Here is a 27,869-nt window from a genome sequence, read left to right on the forward strand (position 1 = left end):
TACCATATGACCCAGCAATCCCACCTCTGGACGTATACCCAGAGAAAACCATAATCCAAAAAGACACATGCACCCCAATGTTCACTGCAGCATTGTTTACAATAGCCAGGTCATGTAAAGAACCTAAATGTTGATTGACAGATGAATGGATAAAGAAGATGTGGTATATATATACAACGGAATATTACTCAGCCATAAAAAGGAACGAAATTGGGTCATCTGTAGAGACGTGGCTGGATCTAGGTACTGTCATACAGAGTGAAGGAAGTCAGAAAGAGAAAAGCAAATATCGTATATTAGTGCAGATATGTGGAACCTAGAAAAATGGAACAGATGAACTGGTTTGCAGGGCAGAAATAGAGACACAGTTGTAGAGAACCAACGTATGGACACCAAGTGGGGAAAGTGCTGGGGGGTGGGCAGTGTGATGAATTGGTAGATTGGGATTGACATATATACACTAATATGTATAAAATGGATAAGTAATAAGAACCTGTTGTATAAAAAAATAAAATTCTAAAATTCAAAAAATATATATAAGCATCCAAAGAAGTGTTAAATAAAAACTTCTAACACATAAAAATTAAGTCCCCATTTACCTTCTCACTCATTAAATGAAGTCAAAGCATGACTTTGGATCACTGTAGATTAATGAAACTTCCATGAAGAAGTGACTAAAGTTACTGTCTAAAATTTACTAAAGTTAATGTCTAAAATAATCATGCATCATACTTAAGGTAAAAACCTGGGCTGGGATCATTCCTTCCTAACATAGACATGTTTAACTGTCTTTATTTTACTTGTAGGAAATATTTTGGAAGTAAATAATATCCCCAGGAAAACTCATTCATGCTCATTCTTTGTATCCTTGCATAATAATATTTTTGCAAGAGGTACAGACACAATTTTATTTTACATTTTGGTTTTGGCACTTAACAATTTAGTTCTGAATCCACCCTTCTGAGGAACCTCTTGAGGACAACTGTTAAAGTATATGATTCTCTTTTGACTTTTGTTGATGTTTTCCAGTGCTCTGAAACTCTTTCATGTGAGTATGCTGCCCAGTGAATATTTTTATTATTCTATGTGTTTTATTCTAGATAATTATCTATTGATGTAACTGTCTCATTCATGGTTTAGGCTTTTTAGAAAAGAGACCACATTTTATTAATTTCTGCATCCTCAGAGTCTAGCATGGTACCTGACTCATAGTAGACCCTCAAGACATGTTTGTTTGATGGATGAAATAAAGTTTATTTACTTCATCCCTTTTGCAAATCTAGCACTTTGACCATTTAAAATACCTTAGTGAATTAGAAGAGCATACTATCTATTTGGCTCTCTAAAATGCAAATGGAATCACATTTTCCTCCTTGCTGAAAGATCCTTTCTTGTTACTTTAATTGCTTAACCTACTGCATGGTTTCATTCATTTACAATCATAATACAAATAACGATAGTTCCTTTTTCTTTTGTCTTAGGACAAAAGAAACATTTCCAGTTTCTTTTTTTCATTTGGTGTTCATCACATTTTCCAGTTTCTTTCTTTTACTTGGCATTCACCATATTTCCCATATCCCTAGCATTTAACTCAAAGTTTTGTCCATAGAAAACAGTAAATATATATGTCTAAATGAAGAATTCTAAGCAATAAGGATTATTCTCTCATTTTATGGGTAAGTAAAATTGAATTAAAGCAAGATTAAGTAATCTGTCCAAGCCCTCACAGTTTAGTCAACTGCAAAAGTCTGAATCACTTTTCTTCCCTTTTCTGGATGAAAACTATTTTCCTTTTAACACTCAGGCAAAATAGGATGTTCCCAGGAAAATATTTCCTGACCACCCCAATCTTCCACTCCTACCTCTCCTCTCAAGAAAATGAATCACCCACTTACACATGTGACTTATTTTCAATTTTAAATGACTGTACTCAGCAGACTATCATATAGTAATGTGTTTGTCTCTCCTCTTTTCTTGATGACCCTGGAGAGAAGATCTATGTCTTTTTCATTTCAGCAATCTTAGTGCTTAGTATGTAACTGGTGCTCGAATCTGAATTTGTTGAATTTGGTTGAAAAGCCAATGTTAAGGCAGTATGTTGAAATATTAACTTAAACTTATATTTCATTTTTATAATCATACTATTATTTTAACCAAATATAATTTTAAAAATCATATAAATCCAATGAACCCTTTTTTATAAGGAAAACATATATTGCCTCACACCTCAGTTCTCTGAGATCTGCCTTTGTTCTCACCACTCAGCTGAAACTGCCCTCTGGAAGGCCTCTAGGGACACCCAAGTCAATGGCTCCTTCCCTTCTCCAACTCCCCAAATGATCCACCTTGAAAATGATCCATCGCCTCCCTCTCGTACATGGGGCTGGACAGGCCAGGTTCTCTGTGTTTTCTGGCTCTCAGCTTCATCTCTACCCCTCCTCCCTGTTCTCTCTTCTTGCAGCCCGTAGAGAAAGGCTCTGGTCTGCTGGTTGCCAATTTCCTACCTGATCTCCTGCTGACACTGTGTGGATGACTCCTACTTCTTTCCTCTCTAGTCTTTCTCCTCAAGGTTGGCCTCACATTTCCACCTGGCAGCCACTCATGCCTAACCGACCCTTTAGAATCTGAAACGCCTTAAGCACAAAACAGGCTGGCATGGCTCCTGCCCCGGCAAAGGCCCCTGCACCTCTCCCCGGGAAAGCTTCCCTCCACCTCCTGTCTCCAGCATCCTCAAACCATTCCCTGTAGCACTGACACATCCATCCTCCTGCCCAAGGCTCAGTCAGTGCCTCACTCTGCTGCTCGGCTGCTTGTATTCTTCCATGGTTCCCCAAGCTCAGGGACACCAACGAAGGAGCACACATTAGGACTGGGAAATGTCTGCCCTGACTCGCTTTTATGCACTCCTTAGTCCATCCAAACTCAAGGTTATTTGCTCTCAGATCACTTTGGCGTATTCTTGTTTTTGTGACTTTATTCTCTGCTTTCCGTTCAGCTCCTTAACCTTCTCTCGTCATAACTATCCTTATTCTTTGGGTTCATACAAATGCTTTCCTCCATGAAACCTTCAATTCCTTTGTGTTTTCACAGAACAGTTTTGCACATAAGGATGGACATTCATCTATTTTCACCTTTTAATTGGTTTATGTGATAGCTCCTTCAGAAGCAATTCTATAGCTTCCACAGTCTATAGTACTCTGCCCATACAGGAATTGAGGAGTATTTGGTGACTCAGACAATTCTGACCTAAAGACAATTACTTCAGCATTATAGCAGCATCTCTGATGAGAAAGCTAACACCAGGAATAATATTTTAATTAAAATGTAGAAATAAATATCACAGGTTAATTTTGATTTTTAAAAGCCTGTCTTAAGTGGTGGAGAGATGAATAGGGAGAGCACAGAGCATTTTTAAAGGCAGTGAAAACACTCTGTATGATACCATAATGATGGATGCCTGTCATTATGCATTTGTCCAAATCCAAAGAATATACAATACCAAGAGTGAACCCTGAGGTAAACTGTGGACTTGGGTGATTATGATGTATCAGCATAGACTCATCAATTGTAACACATGTACTACTCTGGTGGGGGATGTTAATCATGGGGGAGGTTATGCATGTGTGGAACAAGGGGTATATGGGAAATCTCTGTACTTTCCTTTTAGTTTTGCTGTTAACTGAAAACTAATTTGTATTTCCCTGATGATTAGTGATGTTGAACATCTTTTCATGTGCCTGTTGGTCATTTGGATAACTTATTTGGAAAAATTTCTATCTAGTGCCTCTGCCCATTTCTTAGTCAGATTGCTCCTTCCCCCTCTTCCTTCCTTCCTTCCTTCCTTCCTTCCTCCCTCCCTCCCTCCCTCTTTCTCTTCCTTCCTTTTTTGCTACTTAATTTTATGAACTCTTCATTTATTGGTTTGGCCAAAAAGTTCATTCGGGGTTTTCTGTAACATCTTACGGAAAACCCCAAACTTTTTGGCCAACCCAATATTTTGGCTATTAACCCTTTCTGATACATGGTTTGCAAAATCGTTCTCCCATTTGGCAGGATGCCTTTTCATTTTGTTGATTGTTGTTTTTGCTGTGCAGTAGCTTTTAGGTTTGATGTAGCCCCATTTATTGATTTTTGATTTTGTTGTTTGTGCTTTTGGTGTCATATCCATTTGAGTCACGGTTTACTGTGAAATATTCAAATGAGAATCTCTGGCCCAGAGAGGTAAGACTGTATACATATTACCTGGAATAGGACATATTCATATTCCATTAATTCATATTAAGACCAGAGTCAGTTGCACTGTGAGGAGTTCAAGGAAGCCAAGATACAATGTGAGGAAACTGCTACTGCGAGAAAGTGGGTAGAATGAGATCAATACAAGATATTCCCACATCACTGTATCTTTTCCCTTCAACAAACATTTTGCAGGGAGCAAGCCTCACGCATGTAAATCACTTTAGTGTACGACCACACAATCCATCACCCACCACCTCGTCCTCATTCTTCATGGATCAACCTTCTTCTTCTAAAAAAGAAGAGATTTTTTTCCTGGTTGAGGTAATCAAGGAAGGTGTTAAGAAGGAAGGTGACATTTGAATTGGACAAATTCCAAGAGAGTCAGGAAAGATTTTAATAAGCAGCAGTTCCAAGATATCCTAGGATCTATTTCTATGAGTACATGTTATAAATTCCCAGAAATGGGTCCTAGAATAAATGCCTGTAACATGTCTCTGGGAATGTATTATATATTCTAGATTCCTGGAAAATAAGTGTAACTAAAACAAAATAAGGAAAAGGAGACAAAAAGAGGAAGAAAAGGAAAGTAGTACACACTAGTTGAAATAAATATGCTTCTTCAAATCATCAATCTGAGTTAAGTAATTAGTAGGCTATTAAAAATGGATATTCAACTCCCCAAATAAATATTTATGAATTGAGAACATTTTTGCAAGATTTAGCTAAGCCTCAAATTCTGGAGTCAAAAACATTCACCACAGCAATTCCGTTTACTGTGCATTTATGTGAAAAATGAACACAGCCTTATTCAATCTTCACAATTGCCTACAGGTTAAGTATTATTATCCGCATTTTACTGATGAAGTATCCAGGCTTAAAAAGTATAGACGCTCAAAGTCACAGAGCTGCAGTATTGCTTCCCGATCAGGGAACAACTGTGAACCATAAAATAGCAGCTAGGGGTCTCAGCATTAAGTCAAATTTGCTTTTGCTCATTTTCAGACCCTACCCCATGACCTCAACTTACACTGTAGTGGTTGAAATGTGAGCCAAATGATTTGGGGTTTAAATCCGAATTATAGAAATTCTTAGTATAGCCATATTTATAAATTCTTTGGGTCTTAGTTTTTCCATATGTGAAAAACTGGGAATGATAACTGAGCCTAATTCCATTGTGTTGTTATAAGGATTACATGAGTTAGTTCTTAGAAGAGTGCCTGGAAAATAGTAAGAACTCAATGAATGTTACCTGCCATTATTATTCTTTGGGACCAAGTTAATGACTTAATTCTCTTCTTTTAAACTCTGTTATCTGAGTTACCCTCTTGACCCCAACTAACTCCAGGATCTCCATTTCAAAAATATTTAAAAAAATACTAATAACGAGGCTACAGATAGTTGCTCTTAGGGGGTATACTTTAAGGCTCATCAAATATTTAATATTAATGAAAATCATAAGCTATCATATTGAGACAAATCAGAATGTACTGCTCTCTGTCTCTGGCATTAATTTTTCTTCTTTTATTCTTTCCCCAAATTTGGGTCAACGGCAAGTGTTTCAAGGAATGCTTTTAATATCCATTATTTTGAGACATGTATAAATCACTGCAGGGTATTTCAACTACATTTCTTTCTCTTAGGGTTCCTCTACCATTCTCTCAAGACACCTACAGACCAAATTACATTTTTAACTATTTAATATTATTCCAACTGATAGAACATAAGTAAAACAGACAAACACACATACACTGATAAAACAAAATAAGAAAATATCCTCCAGAAACCTCAAAAAACACTGAACACAAAAACATACAAAATAAACTCTTGTTTCTTTTTGAGCTATTGATGAACCATCAAATAAACACCAAGATGACAAGTGGTCCATTTTCTTTTTTTTGTACTTTGGTTACAGATACAACCTATCATTCTAACCAGATTATTTATGAATGTATGGAATTGAAGGCTGAAGGATCAGTTGAGATTGTGTATTGACCCAACTGAACTCTTAAATGTTTAGAAAGAAACTCAAAATTGATATTTTGCTGCGTATGGGAAATTAAAATCAACTTCACTTTGCATACTTCAGGATATAAATGATAAAAGTCCTTTGCCTTCTCCATTCTCCTGAGATAACAAGTGTGAAATGATCTAACATGGACTGAAACATGCATAGCAGGCACTCAAAAATGGTAGTTCTACCATCCGTTTTTCTGTAATAACTTATAAAGAATATAAGCATATATAACAGTAAGCAAGACAGCATAAGAATTCAAAAGGACACTGATTTGGGTGGTAGGAGTCAGTTGGGTTCATCTCAATTTCTTCAAATGCAAAATGAAGTGGTTCCTGATTTTAAAGATTGAATTTTTCTATAGTGTAAATAATTTTACAGTCTATGAGCAAAGCAAGCATTTTTTCACAAAGTATTATATACTTTTAAATTTAGATTGCAAATAGGACAGATAGTATAAAACCAATTTATACGATATCATTCTTGTATATCTTTTGATTTACAAAATGTACTAAGAACAGAAGGACGAATATGTCCAATAACTAGCAGAACTGAAGTCCAGGCAACCTGTAAGAATAAAATACACTATATGTGTGTGTTTTATACACTCTATCTATATAACACATATGTAAATATATAGGTATATATGTATGTGTATATATACATATATATATATTACATGAATACTATTTTAAATTGGTAGCTAGTAAAACTTAAGCTTAAATTTTACCCTGGGGCTTTTTAAAGACCCACTCTCAGTCAGCTCCTACCCATTTGTTTTTACATTCATGCACTAAAACAATAAATGGATATTTTGTAGACTTGCTTAGGTTTTCAACAGAGGCATCTGGTATATTATTTTCATTTTGTAAAATAATTCATAAAGAAGAGCAAAAAATATATATTCGTATAAGAAATGTCACTGCAAGTATTTGCCATTTATCAAGTAACTAACTGCTAATTGTACTAGATCTCTGCCTCTCTGAATTGTTTGCCCGTCATAGCCTCCATATGGGTCCATAAACATAACTGGTCTTACACAGCATCAGCCAATGTGGCTGTAGTGAAAAGCACATGGGTTTCAGGTGATCTGGGTTCAATACTAAGCTCTACCGCTTAAGTAACTATTGATATATAGTTAATTTCAGTTAAATAGTATAACATCCACTAAAATCTATGCCCTTATGTTTCAATGAGACTGGTGATTACACATTCTCTCCTTATCAGATACAATGAATTGGTTTAAGTTAAAAATATGAAAGCTTTACACAAGTGTTCATCATTATTAGAGTTGATATGGCATCCCAGTGTCATCATCCCTTTATCCTGTGGCTGTTAGTTTCTTTCACACGCAATTCTGTCCATTTAACGTTCTAAATATTTCTTAAATCTCTGCTTTCATCTTCATCCCTACTACCACCTCACTAAGGCAGGACCTCATGCTCTGTTTACAGCCTCCTCCCTTTTTATGCCACTTAAAGCCATCTTGTAAGAAAGATGCCACAATGATGAATCCCAAAACACAATCAGACCATGCTATAGTCCTATCCAACATCCTAAAGTGATTCCTTGTAAACTACAAAGTGAAGTTCAAGCAATAAAAGGGCATTCATAGCCTACCCTAATCTTACACCTGAACTACTTCTCCTGACTCATCTCTCACCACTTCCACCCTCAACATTTCTAAACACTAACTTAATGCTCTTCTCATTAAGAATTCCCTTCTCCCCTTCACCAGGTGACTATCTCCTACCTAACTGTTACGAATTAACTTGAGGACTTTCCAAGGCATGGCTAATAGGCCTAGAAGGCATTCTCACATACAAACTAATTTCCCTGTTATAATACACCTATTTATTTATGTGTCTATCTTTCTGGCTAAAATGTGAGTTCTTAATGATGGAGACCTTTTTTTCTTTGTCCTTCTAGCACCCAGGCTAATGCCTAGCACATATTAGGCACATTTGTTGAATATATATTGTTGTTTCTATCTGAACCACATCTGAGCCAAAAATCTTTACACAACACCAAGAAGCCCGAAATTGAAAATCATCAAATTAAAACAATAATAAGCTGGAATAGCCACATGACAAAGACAAAAATAATATTATTCCAAAAGTTAATCCACCATTCCTATGTTTCAAAGGCAATCTCATTACACCTAAATATTTCAAAGAGATATTTTGAAAAAATCAACTGCTTCCATTCATCATATCTAAATAAAATCACATAGCAATTATTAATGGTAATTGTGAGAAATATTTTATAAACTTTAATTTGAATGGTAATATCCATTTTGTTAAAAATTTAAAGGAAAGATTGAAAATGATGTCACATGGGCCACATTGAGGAAAAACATATTTTTAAGTGAAGTGAAGATTGAAGGGTCCTGGGAACTAAGCCAAAAACTAAATATGTAGCAACTACAGTGACACATTAACCCTCAAACAATAATTACCTTCCTACTGCAGTTATTACGTGAAAGATTATTCTTTCAGGGATTGATTCAGAATATTTTACCATATTAAGTAAAATGCAGCTGGGTCACAGATACTAAGAGAAAAAGAGAAAACCAAAAAGAAAAAAAACATCTATGATACACGTTTTTAAGTTATGTATTTCCCTCCATTAGAGTTCTAGGTTTCTTTCTGTTCTCATTTATTAATAATTTTGAACATATCTATACCCAGATTTGGGTTTTCTTGGCCTTTCTTTTTTCATATAACTAGTCCCTTAATGCTTCCTCCTGAGTCTTATCTTCCAAGCTCTTAATCAACATTTCCACTTTCTTCTGGGCTCTAACGTTACCAGTTGTCCTTTAAAAATGTGGCCATCTGCAAGTAGCAAATAAATAACTTCTAAACTCTTTTCACGCAATAGATTTCTTCTTTAGATTGGTTAATATGATTCCCAGCTAGTCCAGTAAGTGACTTTGCATAATAATAAGCAATTTGTAAATGGCCTGGTCCAGTTCAGCTATTCTTTTTAAGCATTTCTATTCACTGTTAAGTTTTTAAAATGCTTTATAATCATCTTTGCTTGATATTCTTCATAATAAAATTGTGAAATAGGTCAATATGAAACTCACTGGAATCTAAGTTTCTCAGAGATACTACATAATTAGGCTTTTATATTTCTCCAAGGTAAAACAGAGGCTAGCCTCAAAAATATTGGAAGAAAGAATTGGTAATAGTGTCACTTTATAAATTCGCACAGAATTGATGAAACATTCCTAAGGACTTGAAAAGGTACCACTGAACAGATGAGTTTGCTAAACCTTTACATGAAGGTCACCTGACAGCCTTGCGGCACTCTGCGTTTAGAGTTGGATTGCAAGAAGAATTCCTGAAGCAAAATTCCAGATGCAGTCTCCTTCACAATAAAAATGATTCAGCTTTCCTACCCAGCCTCTACAACTAACATCAATCCAATTTCCCACTAACTCTGCTAATTCTTCCTCTGCCATGGGTTTTGAACCATACTCTAAGCCTTAACTCTCCTAAACATCCTCCAGGTTTAGACCTATGTCACTTCACCTAAGGATTACTCCATTTAACCACTTACATCAATTTTGAAATGCCCTGTATTTTGGCTTCTAAAATATCCCCTATTCTTATCTGGCTGCCTTCATTTTCTTTTGGGGTTCTTTTTTCCCTACAAACTCCTTCTATGCCACTTGTTCCTGATGGGTTTACATTCTGCAGGATGATATATTTTGAGCTCCTCTCTCCTTAGTCTATGTAATTCTGAGGTGATCTTATCAACCACAACAGCTTCTAGCAGCACTTCTCTGAAATCTTTCAAATGTCTCTCTCTCCAACCTGGATGTTTCTTCTAAGCAGAAACATATGCCCCCAATACCTATTAAACATCTCTAATGGATACTGCATAAATACCATAAACTTTATATGTCAAACCAGCTTCCTTCAAATGTTTCTCATTTTGAATCTTAGTAAACGTAATCACCATCCACTCAGGAAACAAGACCCTAAATCCTGGAGTCATACCAAAATGTTCTCTGCTTCACTTTCCACATTCAGTAAAACTTTATTTCTCCAAAATATTTGAGAAACTACTATGTACCAGGTATTAAGCCATGTGCTAGACATACCGCAGTGAGCAAGGTAGACATCATTCTTATAGAATTTACATCCTAATGGAATGTACAGAGGTAAAGAGGCCATTCATATGGTAATCTATGTGAAAGACATTCCCAAGAGTTTGACAATATACAACCAATGGAGCTGTATATGGTAGTCCTGCAGACACAGTGTCAAAAGAACAAAAGTATCATGTTCGTTATTACTTTTTTTACTATGCCTCTGCATTATAATTTTCCTGGACTGCCACAATAACTCTCTAACCATTTTCTGTCTTTTTTTCCTAGTCCCTATTGTATTCATCCACTACAACGTTGCCAGAATAATCTTTCTAAAATTCCAAGCTGACCATAACCTTATCATGCTAAACACCACCTATAGGATACAATCCAAAGTCCTTAAACCGGCCTACAAAGCCTTCATGATAGAGCCTCTTTATCCTCCATTCCTCCACACATTCTCCACTGCGGCCATGCTAAGCTCCTTGCCAATCTCCATGCTCAGAGTACTCTCTCACTGTTCTAGGCCTCGAAACATGCTCTACCATAAATAATCCTCCCCATCTGAATCACTTCTTGCCCTTCACACTTATCCCTGGCATCAATCTCTATAAAGTCTTCCTTAAGATTCATCATGGTCCTATGGGTGTCCCAACTCTGCTCTCTCATGTCACCCTGCCATATGCCCAACATATTACTTATGGAATCAGATTATAATTACAAGTTTGCTTCTCTTTCCTGATAGACAATACGTTTTTGAGAGCCAGGGACCCTGCTTTGCTCATTTTCATATTTTTGCTTCCTCTAACAGTGCCTTGCATGTAGGAGTTCCTCGATAAATAGTTGGTGAATAAATTAATTGGTGGCAAATTGTCTACCTTGCATAATGATACTGGGTTTTTCCTCATATACCATGTTATGAAGTCATACCTATCTCGGAATGGACAGTAGTTTCCTAGTCTAGGAGGCCACTCACCCTTCCTGTCTCCATTCCAGGTCCTTCACAGTGTCTAATAAGAGAATCCTTCTGAAAAATGGCAGTCTTACAATTCCTTCAAAGTACAAGACTCACTTCGTGAAGGAAGCCCTCTTCATTACTTCAATAGAAATAGTATATTCTTATTCAGAACTCTCCATGTTTTAACACAGGAATAGATATTTGCCTACTTTTTTGCTAAGAAACTTTTCTATGTATATGTGTAATAGGGAAGAACAAATCTGACTCCATACTGGATCTGTTTATTTTACTTTAACCTTCCTGTTCTATTGTTTTTGCTACAAGTTAAAAATGTTGCCTACAGCCTGAAATATACAGGATAGCCCATTCTCAAGGCTCTGAGAATGTTTAAAGGTATAACACCTCTCCATTCATATAGAGATAAAAAGTTGCAGAACAGAGAATAACATTTATGACCGGACCTGCCTGGACAGCTACAAGAACAAAGGATTCCCACACCAAGAAGTTTGCACTGACCAACCATACACCCTCCCCTTTTAGTATAAAAGAAGTCTGAATTCTAACTTGGATAACATCGTTCTTTGGGACACTAATCCACCATCTTCTTGGTCTGCTGGCTTTCTGAACAAAGTCGCTATTCCTTACCCCAATACCTCAACTTATTGGACAGTCGTGCGGTGAGCAGTATGAGATTGCACTTGGTAACGTATGTACTCTCTTTACCATGACTGTATTAAGAGCCATAAGAATAAAGACTCTTCTGTCTTTGAGTTGTCTCTATTATCTACCCATTGCTGTAAGTGTGACAGGTATTTAATATATCCTTTTTGAAAAACTTCCCTCTGGATTCTGGTCCCAACATGCTGCCACAACTATTCTTACGAATTCAATTATTTTCTATTTCATCTGATTTGATTTCTTAGCAGTGTCTGTCAAAGCTGACTGCTCTCTTTCTTGAAAGATGGACTTTGCTTAGCTTTCCTATACTATGCCCTCCTGATTTGTCTTTTGTCTCTCTGGCTACTTCTCAGTCAGCTATGGAAGCTGTTCTTTAACCGAACCATTAAACCTTCTTCCTCAGAGGTGCTTCCTTCTCCCCCGGGTCCACTTCCATCTTACTCTTCACAGCTCAATCAATCTGTGCTTTTTATAGCCTCATTTTGAAAGAGGTAGGAAAGTAACTTCATTCCGTCTAATGTATGGAAGAATGTGTTTTAATGAGCATAGTTCCTATGGTAATACTGAACAGGGGGGGAAAGAAGAGAAGAGCAAACCACTGGATGATTTCAGAAAAAAATTTCTGCAGATACATAGCATTAAAAGGACATTTTGTGATTAAGTTTTATAAAGACAGGGTTATGTGGAGGGCAGGGAAACTTAAGGGTTGTTTTGTTCTGTAAAATGTAACATGGGGATTCAGATCATGTTAGCGAATATAAAATCACCTGTGTTTGTATGATCTGGCTTTAAACCACCAAAGAGAGTACTGTGCATTTACCCCTGCAAAAGTTGTAACAGGCTTCCTCAGGCAGAAGTGTTTAAGAGCCTGATAATGTCCAGTAACTTACTTAAAAGAGGATAAAACAACACACCGTCAGGCAAGCAATCGGATTTAAATAGAGCCAATTTAGAAAGCACAGTGCTTTAGTAAATTCAGAAATTAATCCAGATTAAGACATTTTGCTTTCAGGATCTATTTCAAAAGACCAATTCTACAGCTCTAACTTAGAAGTGCGAGCAGTGGAGGGAGTCAAAATGTATACGCTATAAAAATCCTCACGCGTTCAAAAGCATACCTTCAAAAATTATAGAGCAAAGTCATCAGCATGAATTATTTCAAAATGATAGAAATATAGCTTATTGTTTTAAAGAATAAATCCATTGGGAATGGGGAAGATTGCAATTTATTCTGATATAAAGAATCTAGAAATTTAGATAATATATCTGAAACACATTTCTGTCTTTTGTATAACACAGTTTATGTTAAATTGTTTGTTCAAGGAGTTATTTGATCTATACGTTTCATCCAGAAAACTGACACATTTCTCCTATGCACATGAAGTAAGTTACTGACTGAAGTCCACAGATCTCTAAAGCAAACTTAAGAATTTAATTGAAATTTTATTGCCACATACGCCTATCCAATCAAGGAGAAACTAGTGATTTTTTATAGTTCAGAATTGTGTTCTGAGAGCTAAACTTTCACATCTGAGTTCAACAAACTCCCAAAGACAAGATGCATAAGATTATATAAGTGAAACACATTAAATCAACTGATTCCATATATAAAAACCCACCACTTTGCCTAAGAGAGGATGCATTTTGTTCACTGTTATTCCTGAAATTTATTCTGTTTTTATAACATGAACACACAGTATCTATGATTATAAATTTCTTGGTAACCCATTGTTGGGATTTGTTTAAAATATTTTTAGTGATGATAATCTTTATCTCTTGTATAAATAAGTATTTCTTTGTGACCTTCATGACCAACTTAAAAGTTCTTTGAAAATCGTAACATGACCTTACCTTGCTTCCATTTTCTCTCGCTTCTTGTTCCATCTTGAGGTCAGAAATTAGCAGATTCTTATATTTGTTTTTTCCATTACTGCTGTGGTCATCTATTCTGTATTCTGAAGTCAGCTGTGCTGAGAGGGGACTGTCACTCAGGTTCAGTGGCTGTTCGTCCGGCTCCAGCCCAGTTTTGCCATCACCGTTAGAGTCGCCCATCTCCCTGCAGTGTGTTCCCCCTGAAGCAATTGAACTATGCCCCAGAGTCTCATTGCCATTAAAGCTCTCGGCAGCAGAATCATCTGTTGGAAAGAAAAATTTATATTTTGATTTTATTGATATGCTAATCAGTTTCTACTTCAACTAGCTTTTTTTTTTTTTTGGTACAAGAGATAAAAGGAAAATTTATAATGATAACAGGATAAATGTAACAAGAGGTATAACAATATTCATAAACAATACCCCTAAAAATTTGCTATGATTTTGATTGGGATTGAGAACTTACAGCTTGACAATATTGAATCTTCCTAGTCATGAACATGGAAGACATCTCTATTTACTTAGTTCTTCTTTGATTTTGTTCATCAGAGTTTTGTAGTGTTCCTCATATATATCTCATACATATTTTGTTAAATTTATACCTAAGTATTTCATTTTGGCATGCTAATGTAAATGATACTGTGGGGGTTTTTTTGTTTTTTGTTTTAAACATCTTTATTGGAGTATAATTGCTTTACAATGGTGTTAGTTTCTGCTTTATAACAAAGTGAATAAGTTATACATACACATATGTGCCCATATCTCTTCCCTCTTGCATCTCCCTCCCTCCCACCCTCCCTATCCCACCCCTGTAGGTGTTCACAAAGCACCGAGCTGATCTCCCTGTGCTATGCAGCTGCTTCCCACTAGCTATTTATTTTACGTTTGGTAGTGTGTATATGTCCATGCCACTCTCTCACGTTGTCCCAGCTTACCCTTCCCCCTCCCCATATCCTCAAGTCCATTCTCTAGAGAATAGACTCAACTAGCATTTATTGAGCTCCAATTGTGTGCTTGGCATTGTGCTACCTAATTTTACATATAATGTGTAGTTTATCCTTAGCAATAAACTTGTGAAGTAGCCATTCTTATTTTTAATCTAGTAGGCAAATTTAGGCACAGGAAGTGAAGTAAAATAATTAGAAGATAAAATAATAAGATGAAACAAAGAAAACAGTTCAATCTCAAATGCAATCTCAGAGAAAAGTAAATTAAAAAAAAAAAGCGAGAACAAGATATTTGCCAATTATTTTGCAAGTAGTTTTTGTTTTTCCAGGGAGAACAACCAGATTTGGTGAAAATTCTCTGATGAAAGCATCTTCCACCTTGCTAGTGGGGTATATACTGGTACAAGCTATGGGTGTTTAATATGCATCTGAAACATTAAAAGTGCTCAGAAACTTTGCTCCAGTCATTATGAAGACTCTTAAGCCTAAGGAGTTTAATCATTTCATGCATCTCTGTGCAGGTAAAAAGACAGTTAAATCAGTGTTGTTTATAATACAAGATTTAGAAATGATATAAATTATCAAAAATAAAAATTTGGCTTAACATATGTTGGAACGTTTAGATTATGGAATTAATCAATATTCCATTTTAAATACCCAAGAAAATGTGAGTCATGAGGCACTGACTGGAAAAAACTAGCTACAGAAAGGTGTGGTCGAGATGATCCCGATTTCGTAAAAAGAAAACACATAAACACAAGAACAAAAAGACTGAAAAGTTGTAGTCCAAAACGTTAATACTGATGTCCTCTTAACAGTGTGGCACTGGATTTTCTAATATTCTCTATTATCTACTCTATGTATAACTTATAATGTATTATAAAATGTATCATTTATAATATATAATTAAATGTATATATAATTTTTCTATAACAAAAATGGAAAAACTGTAGAAAAAAGGGAAAACGGAGAAGCAGAATTAGGAAAACTTTTCTGGCTTTAAAATATATAATAAGCTTGTTTAGAAGATCAATAAGTGTACTCAGAGTCAGAAATAAAATTTACATAAAAAATAAAATTTTGTTTCTCTTAATTTCCTCTTTACATTTATGATAAGAATTTACTATTAATTTTAAAGGATTATGATGGACAAAAGTATTAAACTGTTTTCTTTAGGGCAGGGCTATCAATGAAACCATGTAAATATCAGTGAGCAAGAGTAGTAATATTCAGTGATTTTTTGTGACTATTTTGTTTGATTTCTGCTATTCTCAAATATGCTTTCCTTTTGTAAGGTGTAATGAAATATTTGATGCCATCTAATCAATTAAATTCACAGAAATAATGTTTACGTTCTGAAGGAGTAGTACAGCTCACTTCTTCATTCATTTGTTCAACAAACATTTACTGAGTGCCTATTTTTGGCCAAAAGGGGGTTAAATATTTGACCAATAGAGACCCCTGCAGCTTCAATGAGTCAATGAGTTCACAGATAATTTAAAGAGACAGAAAAATAAACATTCAACTAAACTACAGAGTAAAAAAGGAACAAGGAATCCAGAACAAGGGATAAAGGCATCAGAGAAGGTTTCTAAAGAAGGTGGCTGAATTCCAAAGCTTTAACCAGGTGAAGAGTTGGGGAAGAGCATTCCGCACCTAGGCATCGGCAGGTGCAAAGTCACAGAGGCAAGAATATGCAGGGCACATGAGGAATAAGAGTAGAGAGCTGAATGCAAAAGAGAGACAGAAGAAAGGAAGACCTAAAAAGGGAGGAAGATAAGTGTTTTGTGTATCAGAGAGCTTGGATTTTACCTTGAGTGTCAACAGAAGTAATTTTAATTTACTGTGGGAAGTGATGTGAAAAAAATATGCTTTAAAGAGATGACTCTGTCTTGGATGAGAATAGTATGAAGGTGACAAAATGGAAATTGGGGAGACCAGTTAGGAGATGTAGAAGCCATCTAAGTCAGCATTGCTGAAAGCTCAAACTAAAACAGCAGCAGTGCAGAATAAGAGTGGATGACTAAACAAAATCTTAAGAATAGAAAATAAATCGAAAACAAACTTATGGTTACCAAAGGGGAAACGTAGGGAGGAGGAATAAGTCAGGAGATTGGGATTAACATACACACTCTACTATATATAAAATAGGTAACCAACAAGGACCTACTGTACAGCACAGGGAACTCTACTTAATATTCTGTAATAACCTAAATGGGAAAAGAATCTGAAAAAAATGAATATATGTATATGTATAACCAAAACACTTTGCTGTACACCTGAAACACAACCTTGTAAATCAATTATACTCCAATAAAAATGAAAAAAAAAAAAGAACAGTTAAGATCTGTAATAGATAGACAAGGGTCCAGAACAAAGCCCAGGTTCCTTGCTCTAGTAAAAAATGAAAACAAAGGGCATTCAGTGTAATTATCAGCAAAATAGCATTTTTAAACAATTTTCAGAACCTATTTTGTGAGAAAATTAAAATGTGTTCACAGCGCAAGATTCTACTTTTAAATTACTCTGTTTATGTACCCGTTCAAGAAAAGACCTCATTTGGAGAGAAGACAAGAGAATTTAGGAAACTGGCCATAAGAAATATGACGTAGCAGTCTCCATGGCTATTAATTTGAGAAACTGATAACATTCTTTTAACAAGGAAATATCAAGGTTTGAAAAACAAAATTAGGGGAATAACGTATGAGTAATTTGGAATTTTATGGATGTTCTTTTATGCTAAGTCATATGGTTATGCTAAAGTATGAAAGGTCATTTCTGATTATTTCTTTCCAAGAAAATCCAAAGAAGAGTATAATGGACACATTCAAGTCCAATTATTTAATTCATGAAGAAAACTGTGATTTAACATTTGTGAATTAGAATCCTTTAAAAAATAATAAAAGTTTCATGTAAGACAAGTTTATCAATATGTTAAAAAATATAACTCTAAAGATACATTTAAAAACTAAATCTACATTAGCATGAAACAAATCCAATATCAATTATAGTTAAAAATTAAACAAGCTATATCTGTTTCTTTAATCTGATATCATCATACATATTAGTAAATAGTATACCGTTTATTCATTTTTCAGGTAAGAGAAACATCATTTATCAGGAGAGTCTTTAATAAAAGTCATGTATTTATAATTTTTGTATAAAGAATAAACGAGAAAGTATTTTTAGACAGAGTGGTTCACTCCAGATGTTACCAAGGTAACTAAATTCAACAGCTTTACATATTTCATTCCTGAGTAAATCAGTACGTTTCATGAAGAACAAATTAATTATTCACTCATTTGTAACAAATACATATCCACATATTTTATCTTGTAAATGGTAAAAGAACTGATAATCTCACATGCCACTGTTTCATAAATCAAAATTTAAAACAAAGTTTTTGATGTCTGTATTAGAAAAATTTAATATAAAGAGGTGAGCAGACATTGAGGATACCGTAATGATTTTTTATTGTCTAGCTTCATAAAACCATGTTAATGGCTTTTATTCTCTCTTCCTTAAAGATACTTTTTCAGAATTATAAACCACAAATCTAAGACTCCTGTTTGTCATAACAATTCACATCAGTTTACTGCTTTACATGGGAAATCTGCTTCCTTACCCAACAGAGTTTGCTCCATCCTGAGTGGCTGCTGGCATATGGGTACCGGGCTGCTACACATGTAGTGTTTAGATCTGTAGATATGACCTTTAGGTTCACAGGCCCTGATCGATGGTGTTTGTCTCAAATTTCAGCCTGGGTACCATAGAATTGGAACCAAAAACTCTGTATTTGAGTCCCAAGGAAAAACAGCACCTGGAGCTTTGGAAATTAAGGTGCCCAGTGTACCTAGCAACAGAGGAGAATGTGAAATATGATGACAGGTAGTGTGGAATCTAGTGACATCAGGAGGGCAGTTGAATATTTGGGTTGTGTTTGTGCTGAGGTTAGTTTTGATGGGATGAACTTAGTGTTGCCAAAGGGGCTGTCCAAGGGAGCCTGGCTCTTGTCTATCACACTAACCATGAGTGGCAGCCTATTTGTTTACTTCTTTCTCCTTCCCTACTCCCCATTCCCTCCACCAATTAGTACAGACCCTAGAAATACCATTTGTTTAAATTATTTCTAACATCCCCACCAGCATTTTGTGTGAAGTAGTTTCATCAGCACCAGAGTCAATGGTTAGTTCTCCCTATATAAAAAGAATTAACCTATAACAGTGTGTGGTGTATGTATATTTAAGTATATCTACTAATATACATAATATGTATATCTCTCTCTCTATATATATATATATACATACATATATCTATTTTCTCTCTATACGTATACATATATATGTATATCTCTATTTCTGTGTATAAATATATGTGATATATATTTGAAATCTCCCAAAGCACCTGACCTACTTTTGTATTCACTTTCAGTAGCTCTTCATTATGGCCTTTAGGCCAAGTGCCTTGGGAAAAATGAATAGGAAAAAATATATATCATCTTCGTTTTAAGATTAATACTTGGAAATTTAATCCTAAAATGCAGGTCAGATGTTTATAAGGTCCAAAAATCTATTTATTGTTTGCCCCAAAATGCAACATAGTCTCCCATCTCTAGTCCTTTGACTACATTTTGAAGTCAAAACATTCAGACTAAGGAGAAGTTTACTGATGCAGATAAAGTCATACGTGTGTTACATATGCATGCATGACTACTGCTGAAAGGTTATAGGACATTGATTTTAAAATGATCAAACCAATACTGAGAGTAAGAAAGTAACAAAGAGATTCAGTTTCCCAGTAAATTAATTATACGGAAGGGTGTTATCCTTGTTTGGGAGCTCTTAATTCGGCCCTTGCCATTGGAAGAATGGGCTCTAATTAAAGGAGCAGGATAGGGATGGCACTGAGATAAGCTACGTGTTCCAAAGCATATAACTTAAGCTCAGCACAATAATTAAATAAGACTAATTCTGATCTACCAACGAGGAAATAATGTATATTCTTTATATTACTTTCTTTACAAATTTTAACCAAATACCTATTTATGTGCTAGACACTCTTCTTGAGATTGTGAGTGCATAGAGACTCCACATGGAATTTGTTCTTAGACTATAACAAAAGAATTACAATGCAAGGCAGAAAACAGTATCTATCCTACATGAGTTTCATATAAGGCACAATGAATAAACTAGGTTCTTAGGAGAAAGAAAAGTTGCCTATACATCGCTGGGGATGAGGAAGATATCAGAGAAGGCAGGTTACAAGAGGTGCAGTTTGAAAGAGGTGAGATATATGATGGTGATGGTGGAGGTTATTCTACTTCAGAGAGTATAAAAGAAAAAGAAACACAGGCAGGAAAGAGCTGGAAGAGGACAGGGAATTGAGTATATTCTACAATTCTACATACGAAGACAGGAAACTATATTTCAGTAAAGTTGTGGACCTTTTACTCTATATTCCTTTTTCTGGATCACATAAAATCATTAACGGTTCGTTCTCCCAGGGTAGGTACTTGGAGAAGCCTACCGACTATGTGAGGCTAGTCTATTAAAGTCTATCTCTGTTCCCACCTCAGAGCCACTGTCCACTGACTGATAACAAAGCATTCTCCCAGTTCTACGAGGACCTATTTTTTGAAATGGCCATTAATGTAATAACTTATGAATGCTTTCTTAATTGTCTAAATAAGTTATAAACTACTATTTTCATGCTTACCATTAGCTTGTTTAGGATTTCAAAGAACTAGACATTTTATAGAAAATGATAGGCATGAACATTTTTAATAATTACAATGTAATTTGAAAATATCTCTTATTTTGCTGATGAAGTCGCAGTTACTGTGAATACTGTGTTTTACTGACTACATTTATAATACAATAAAATGTTAACTTTCAGTTAGAGGTAAGTGAAAATTATATAGCTTTGGATGTATATGTATACATATATACATGTGTGTATATATAGAGTGCTTTATACAAAGTTGATGTCATTTATATAAATTTGATAATAAGACAAATGATGTCATAGATAGCAAAATGAACTAATGCAGCTGAATAAGACATTCATATAGTATTATCAACTCACTCAAGAAGTTATTTACTGCTATAACTTAAAACCAAAACAATTGGTACCGTGGGTCTTTTATGTTCTGTCTCATACAACAAGCAGTATATATGGTGATAAAATCTCATTAAATTTAAAGTAAATCTAAGACAATTATAATATAGAAGTTCAATGTTTTCCATGAAAACTGACAGCTAACCACTGGAGAGAAATGCTCAAGAAAACACATTAAATGGGCAATAGAGGGGCTTCCCTGGTGGTGCAGTGGTTGAGAGTCCATCTGCCGATGCAGGGGACACGGGTTTGTGCCCCGGTCCGGGAAGATCCCACATGCCGCGGAGCGGCTGGTCCCGTGAGCCATGGCCGCTGAGCCTGCGCGTCCGGAGCCTGTGTGTGCTCGGCAACAGGAGAGGCCACAGCAGTGGGAGGCCCGCGTACCGCAAAAAAAAATAAATAAATAAATAAATAGGCAATAGAAACAAGAAACAATGTCATGTAGTATTATAATAAAGCCATTCTATTAGAAAGTGATTTGAAAATTTATAAAAGGAGCAACTCAGGGCTTTACCATGAATTATCTTAAACTGAAAACTAAGTTAAATGAAAAATAGGTGACAGATTTGGGCTAAGTGATTCTGAAAAGAAATATTCTAATTAAAGCTAAAATTAATGCAATCCAAAAGGAGTTTCCCCTAATTTGGCATTTAGACAAACAACAACTCAGGAGGTTTTTTTGCCTTGCCAGTAATAAGTCAGGAAATACTTTATCCTGAAAAGCTATGAAAAAAAAAAAAAAGAAAGAAAAAGAAGACCAACTATAACAAGCTTACTATTTGAAGCAAGTGTCATGGAGCTGGATAGGACTTTGGCTATCTTCAAATTTATCCTTACAGCAAGCACTGTTGGGTCTTTCTACCTCACAGAAGCTCCCCTCTCTGGGAAGTGCCCCTGGCTCACAGTGATAAGACATAAGTAGCCATACTCCTATTTTGTCTGTTAACATTTTTGGATCCGATTCCTTCACTAACTTGAACAAATCAGCCATTATTCTGCCTAATGCATCCTTCTGAGTTCCTGTCCACCAGGTCACAACAAGCCATTTGCTTTCACTCACTGCTATGTCCCAGGATCATATTAATTCTCCAGTTCTGTACCACAGTCTAGTTCACAGGGGACTTTAACTGCCCAACCAAATCCTGCTAGAAACCACCACAGTTCTACATATGATGAAACCATACTAAAATTTCTGGGGAGCAAAAATGGTATAACCATGTCTGCCTTGGTAAGACATGATGATAAGGGATGGATGATAACTCTAAAATACAAGGACCTGCATTCTCAATGAGGGGGAATCTAGTGTTCTAGAGCATAACTATATACTATACACCCACTCCAAAGTGAAGGATATGTTGTTAAAACTTGACTTCTTTACCAATAAGAAGAAGGCACATCACCTAGTAGGTTTCGTCTGGTGTAGATTACAGTGAAAGGGGATTTTCCACTTGACCTTCATGAAGACAAAATGAATCAGGTATCTGTAGCAGACCAGGATTGCGTATGGAGCCAGCGGTAATCCCTAACAGGAGAATTTTTGTCAGGACAACCAAGGTTTTAGTGTAAGGCAATATATTTTTCCTTGAGTGACTTTGCCTTTTGATAAGAGCTCCTAACTCTTTTCCAGTTGGACATCATGAATTGAGCACACTGGGTCCACTAAACATTGTATTTAGGCATGCTCAGTAGTCCTTCCTCATCAAGTAGAAGTGCAATATATAGAAGTGAGTCTGTTCAGCCCCAGCGGCGTGTGAGCAGGTTGCTGAAAACTGTCACACAATAGTTGTTTCTTTCATCTCTGCCTAAGTGTCTTAAAAGAAGTTCTTTATAAAATCTGAGAACGAAAAATGTCAGCCTGGTTTCCATAACTCTGTGAAACACTGCAAAGGTACAGTCATTTCATGGAGAGACCCAAATATAGAAGAAAATCCACTAAATGGGCAAGACTTTGAGCAGTAAGTCTAGTTGTATATTCTCCTTAGAACAAAGATAATCTACAGTTATTTTTTACACCATTTCTTTGGCAGCAGCCAAATGGTATAGAGACCTGAAAAAGAAGAGTTTGGAGTATTTTTAAAGAGAAGTTGGAGGAAGGATGATATTTGATAGATCTTTCACAATAGGCTAAGGGCTTAAAATGTTCATATCCATGTTAATTTCCAACAAGACCCCACTAGCATAGGAGTTGAACTTCATAATCAAGTGTACAGAGTGACTTTTCCTGTGGACATCAATCATCCTACCTGCCAATCCTAGGTTTGCTCAGTGGGATCATGAATTGTGTGGCAATTAAAGTGGGGGTAGAGGATACACATGGGCAGGCACTGGGGGCTTCCATCACCATGTTGATCTGAGTACCCAGTTTGCCAACAAAGTACCCAATCTTAAGATCTTGATAAAGTACAAAAATCTGAGAAGCTTGCTAACTTCTCTGTGGCAGAGCACTTGTATTTGATGCCTTTAATTAGAGGGGATAGTTACTTGTCCTCAGTAGATGGACACTTACTTTTGACTTGGTCCTGTATTTCTTGCCCATTCTTTCTCTAACACAACTATATATGAACCTCAGAATGTTTTATATGCTACCTTTTATCCCCCCACACATTAAATTTAATCAATGAAATCACATCGCAGTAAAAGAAATGAAGCAACTGGAAGATTTCCCTTGGAGTCATTGCTCTTTTTACCTACTCCATCCCTAACAAATTACAGACCTTAAAAAATAATGGAATGAACTATTAATAACTTTAAAAAATAGCTGTGGTGGGGGACTTCCCTGGTGGTACAGTGGTTAAGACTCCATGCTTCCACCACAGGGAACATGGGTTCAATCCCTGGTCAGGGAACTAAGACCCTGCATGCTGTGCATCATGGCCAAAGTAAGTAAGTAAATAAATAAAGTTTTAAAAAGAAAAGAAAGAAGACAATAAAAAAGAAAAACATTTTAAAAAATAGCTGTGACGCCCTGAGAGATATTACCTGAGCCTGAGGGGTTGCCTTTCAGGATGTGGTCATGTTCTAAACCAGCTACTGATACTTGGGGTTACCTCTCTTAGCCACAATATCAGTCTGGAAAACAAGGCTTTCCAGAGATGGAAGTGACACTTCTCACAATTCTTCTTTACAGCTGTAGGTTCTGTTGGCCTGTGGGAAGGATACGTCCAAGAAATGAGCTAGACAACTGACCATTTCACACCACGCAGGCCACTATGGGAAGAGAGAAACAGAAGAGCTATGTATTGCCTGCCATCATTGATCCTGAGTACCTGGGGAATAAGATGCCCGAAAACCAAAATGGGTTGGAATGAGGGTCCACAAGAACACCTGAAGCATTTCTCATTCTGCTCTGCAGAAAGAAAAATATTGTCAAAGCAATCTTTGCAGGCAGAGACAAATCTCATTTCCTGACATGACGCCCCACCTGGCAAATACCCTGAGTCATTTAATTGCTAGTGAAAGAAAAGAAAATATGGAAGGAGTAGTGGAGCTGGTTCATCATAACTACTAGCTATGGCTTTGGAATAAGGCACAGAAATATTGCAACTAATGCAATATTTACCTAGATTTCTTTGTTTGCCATCAGCTGTCAAGTGTCTGAGGATTAAAAACAGATGCCTCATTTTCTTAAGTTTTATTTCCACTGTTGTATACAGGGGGTAGTAGCGGTACTTAAATATACTAATTAGTCCATTAACTGTATAATTTCAATTATTACGGAGCTAAAAGAGGTAAGAATATTATTTGGTGATCTGGCCTCAGAAAGTGGGGCTTCTTAACATCACCTCTGTTTCTCTGTGCAATAGCTGGACAGGACTTAGATTTAGTTATATTTGGGGAAAATGAGGCTGTTTGTGGTTTAAGTGAAATAGGTGGTAAGTTTTCAGTAGAATTATCTTCGGATGTATAAGAAAGTTGCATGATGTGTGATGGTGTGGTGTGTGTGCGTGTGTGTGCGTTTGTGTGTCTGTGTGTTAGCAGAAAAATGATGCTATGTATTAGGCACCCATAGGGACAGAAACCTAGCTCATACAGTCCCCTCCTAATACACAAGTGTAGGCTCCAGGAAGCATGATCACTTGCCACCCTGGAAAAATTTGGAGCTTTGAGACAGAGAAAAAGGGAGTCATTGGAACTAGGTCTTTTTGTGTTAATCTTTAGAAAGAAAGTATAACAATTATGGTCGATGGAGTTCCCATCATTTAAAAAAAATTAGAGCTGCCTTTAGTTCTTGTCTTTCCAGATTATTAGGCAACCAACTCCTTTATGAAATTTTGTGAGAAATTCCAGTGCCCCTTCCATAGATTCCCATTTTTTGTACTCTTTTTGCTTAATTTAGCCAAAAACAATTTTTAACTTGAAAAAAGAAAGCTTAACTAATGCATAATATTTGTTTTGCTTCTGAAAAATCTGAGGAACAGAAATGTTAAGTGACTTGACTGGGTTCAGTTAAAAATACGAAGTACATGTTAAAAGGGCTTGAAGTCATGTAATAAAAAATAGTCATATAACTAGAGGATGCTAAATTTGAAAAGAGAACACTTTCAGGGGTTATAGCGAGAGATATAATTTAATCCAATATTTGAACATTTTAATGTGTTTTTGTTTTGTTTTGTTTTTGCGGTACGCGGGCCTCTCACTGCTGTGGCCTGTCCCGTTGCGGAGCACAGGCTCCGAATGCGCAAGCTCAGTGGCCATGGCTCACGGGCCCAGCCGCTTCGTGGCATGTGGGATCTTCCCGGACCGGGGCACGAACCCGTGTCCCCTGCATCGGCAGGCAGATTCTCAACCACTGTGCCACCAGGGAAGCCCTAGAATTTTAATGTGTTTTTATTACCTGTCAGAAGATTAAAGATTAGAAGTTATACAGATCAGTTTTTTGTGAAGTATATGAGAAGTCACTCTGACAAAATTATCAAAACATCAAATAAGTTTCTCTCTAGAGGTGTTTAATTATGAAATGTAAGCTATTGGAGGGCAAGTTCTAGTTCTTATTCCTTTATCAACCTGTGATTAGCACATGGTAATTATACAATAACTATTTGTTGAATTGGACAATCACAGGAGATCACAATCACATATCTATTTAGTGTCTGTTTAAATAAACTGTGAGTCTTTTTACTTCTCTTTATATGTTCGTGAACTATTTATTTATTAATAAATATTGTGTTACTGCATTAGACACTGGTAGGAAGAATCTAAAAGTGCCCCTCCCCACAAGATTCCACACCCTAATTCTTAGAACCTATAAATATGATGAGATATTACCCCTGTGATTATGGTATGTCATATGGTATAGAGGATGTTTAATAGGGAGATTACCTGACTGGGCTTGATCAATTACATGAACAGTTAAAAGCACAGAGCTCTCTCCAGTTAGTGGCAGAAAAGGAAGTTAGAGAGATCCAAAGCACAAAAGGTTTCTCACTGTGCCACTGATGGCTTGAAGATGGAGGAGGTCACAGAAGAGAATGCAAGCAGTGTTAAGGGGCAGGGCTGACAGCTGACAAGGAAACAGGGACCTCAGTCCTACAACCACAAGGAAGTAACCTCTGCCTACAACTTGAATAAGCTCTGAAGTGGATTCTTTACCAGAGTCTCCTGATAAGAGGTTAGACAGGCTGACACCTTGATTTTAGCCTTTGTGACACCTGGAGTTTAGAACCTAGTTAAACTTGCTTCAACTCTTGACCTACAGAGCTGTTAAGTTTGTGGTAATTTATTACACAGCAATATAAAATGAATACAGTGAAAAACATGAAGGAATGTCTATGGTGTATTAAGATAGGTAATACCACTCAAAATTATTCAAGTATATTTCAATGATTGGTGTGTATCAGTGTTTCTCAAATTTTAATTGCTTCAGAATTTCCTAGGTAGATTGTTAACAATACAGATTCCCTTGGGCACTAAAAACTTCTAACCCAATAAAAATCTGAAGTCTTGGTTTCATTTATCTTGGTCGGGGGCAAGAAGAAATCCTAGAATCTAGAAGCAATTCTCTTACAAGAGTTTTGGGGCCACATGTGAGAAATTAATGTAGATCATCTCCGACAACTAACTGGTAGAATATGCAATTGTGGGAGGTAAGTGTTGATACTAAGAGAACGGAATATGACTGACAGCTCTCAAATCTGAGCTCAGTAAGACAGAATCTAAGTATATTTTAATGCCATTTAACAAATCTCTAGGAAATTGTCAGAAAAAGAGGCCAGCCAAATATTCTCTCCCTTGATGAAAACTAATAAATAAGAGCCAGTTCTGGGCCCACTTTTTAAAAGACTCCTTAAAGGCTATGATTTTGCCCAAAGGGCTTATTTCAATACGTACTGAAGAACTAAAGATGTTATTTTTGGGAAAAAGGATCACTTTGATTACCTTGATTAACAAACTCCTAGGCAAGAAGGTCTTTACCAAGGTCAAGTGTATGTTTACAAAATCAAGAATCTTTATCCATAGAGCAGAACTGTGTACCAACTATGGGTTCACATGTGCTGAAATCATTGTCGGTTTTTGCTTGCATAGTAGGTAAAGAGTATCATTCTAGGAAAAATTGTCAAAATCTTCCAACTTTGTTCTCAGTGTCCCTCATGTTCTTTTTCCCATCTTCATGGCAAATCCACAAGCTATCTGTGTGCACACTGGCTCTCTGTAAGTCACTTCACTGAGAAACAGATTGACAGATTGACTGATTGATTATCCCTTGACTGAAATTCCCCCACAGGAAAATGCTACTTCAGCTAGGCACTTGTAATTTAAACCTTTTACCTCTAATTGTGGAATGAAAGGCTTTTCTCGTGGTATTTTCAGCCATTAGCAAGCAGATGAAGAAAAGAAATCCTGCAGTCATCTAGACCTAACTCATTCCCAGGTTTTCAGAGTAACTTGGAGGTGAATGATTAGAGTACATAATCTGTGATGTTTTCTCCTAACCCTCAAAAAAGTCCCTCTCCC

The 27,869-nt window shown here is 36.2% G+C and overlaps 1 protein-coding gene across 4 annotated transcripts in view; it reads right to left on the reverse strand.

The window, feature by feature from the left end:
* Positions 1-27,869, reverse strand: part of NOL4 (nucleolar protein 4) — a 296,639-nt gene that overhangs the window by 167,954 nt on the left and 100,816 nt on the right. For all 4 annotated transcript variants that reach the window (XM_019930343.3, XM_019930342.3, XM_073790642.1 and 1 more), the window contains one exon: positions 13,834-14,117. In XM_019930343.3, the coding sequence (XP_019785902.2) occupies positions 13,834-14,117 (284 nt within the window). The remainder of the gene's footprint in view (positions 1-13,833; positions 14,118-27,869) is intronic.

This window comes from Tursiops truncatus, chromosome 13 (genome assembly GCF_011762595.2).
Source record: "Tursiops truncatus isolate mTurTru1 chromosome 13, mTurTru1.mat.Y, whole genome shotgun sequence".
In the NCBI taxonomy this organism is placed as follows: domain Eukaryota; kingdom Metazoa; phylum Chordata; class Mammalia; order Artiodactyla; family Delphinidae; genus Tursiops; species Tursiops truncatus.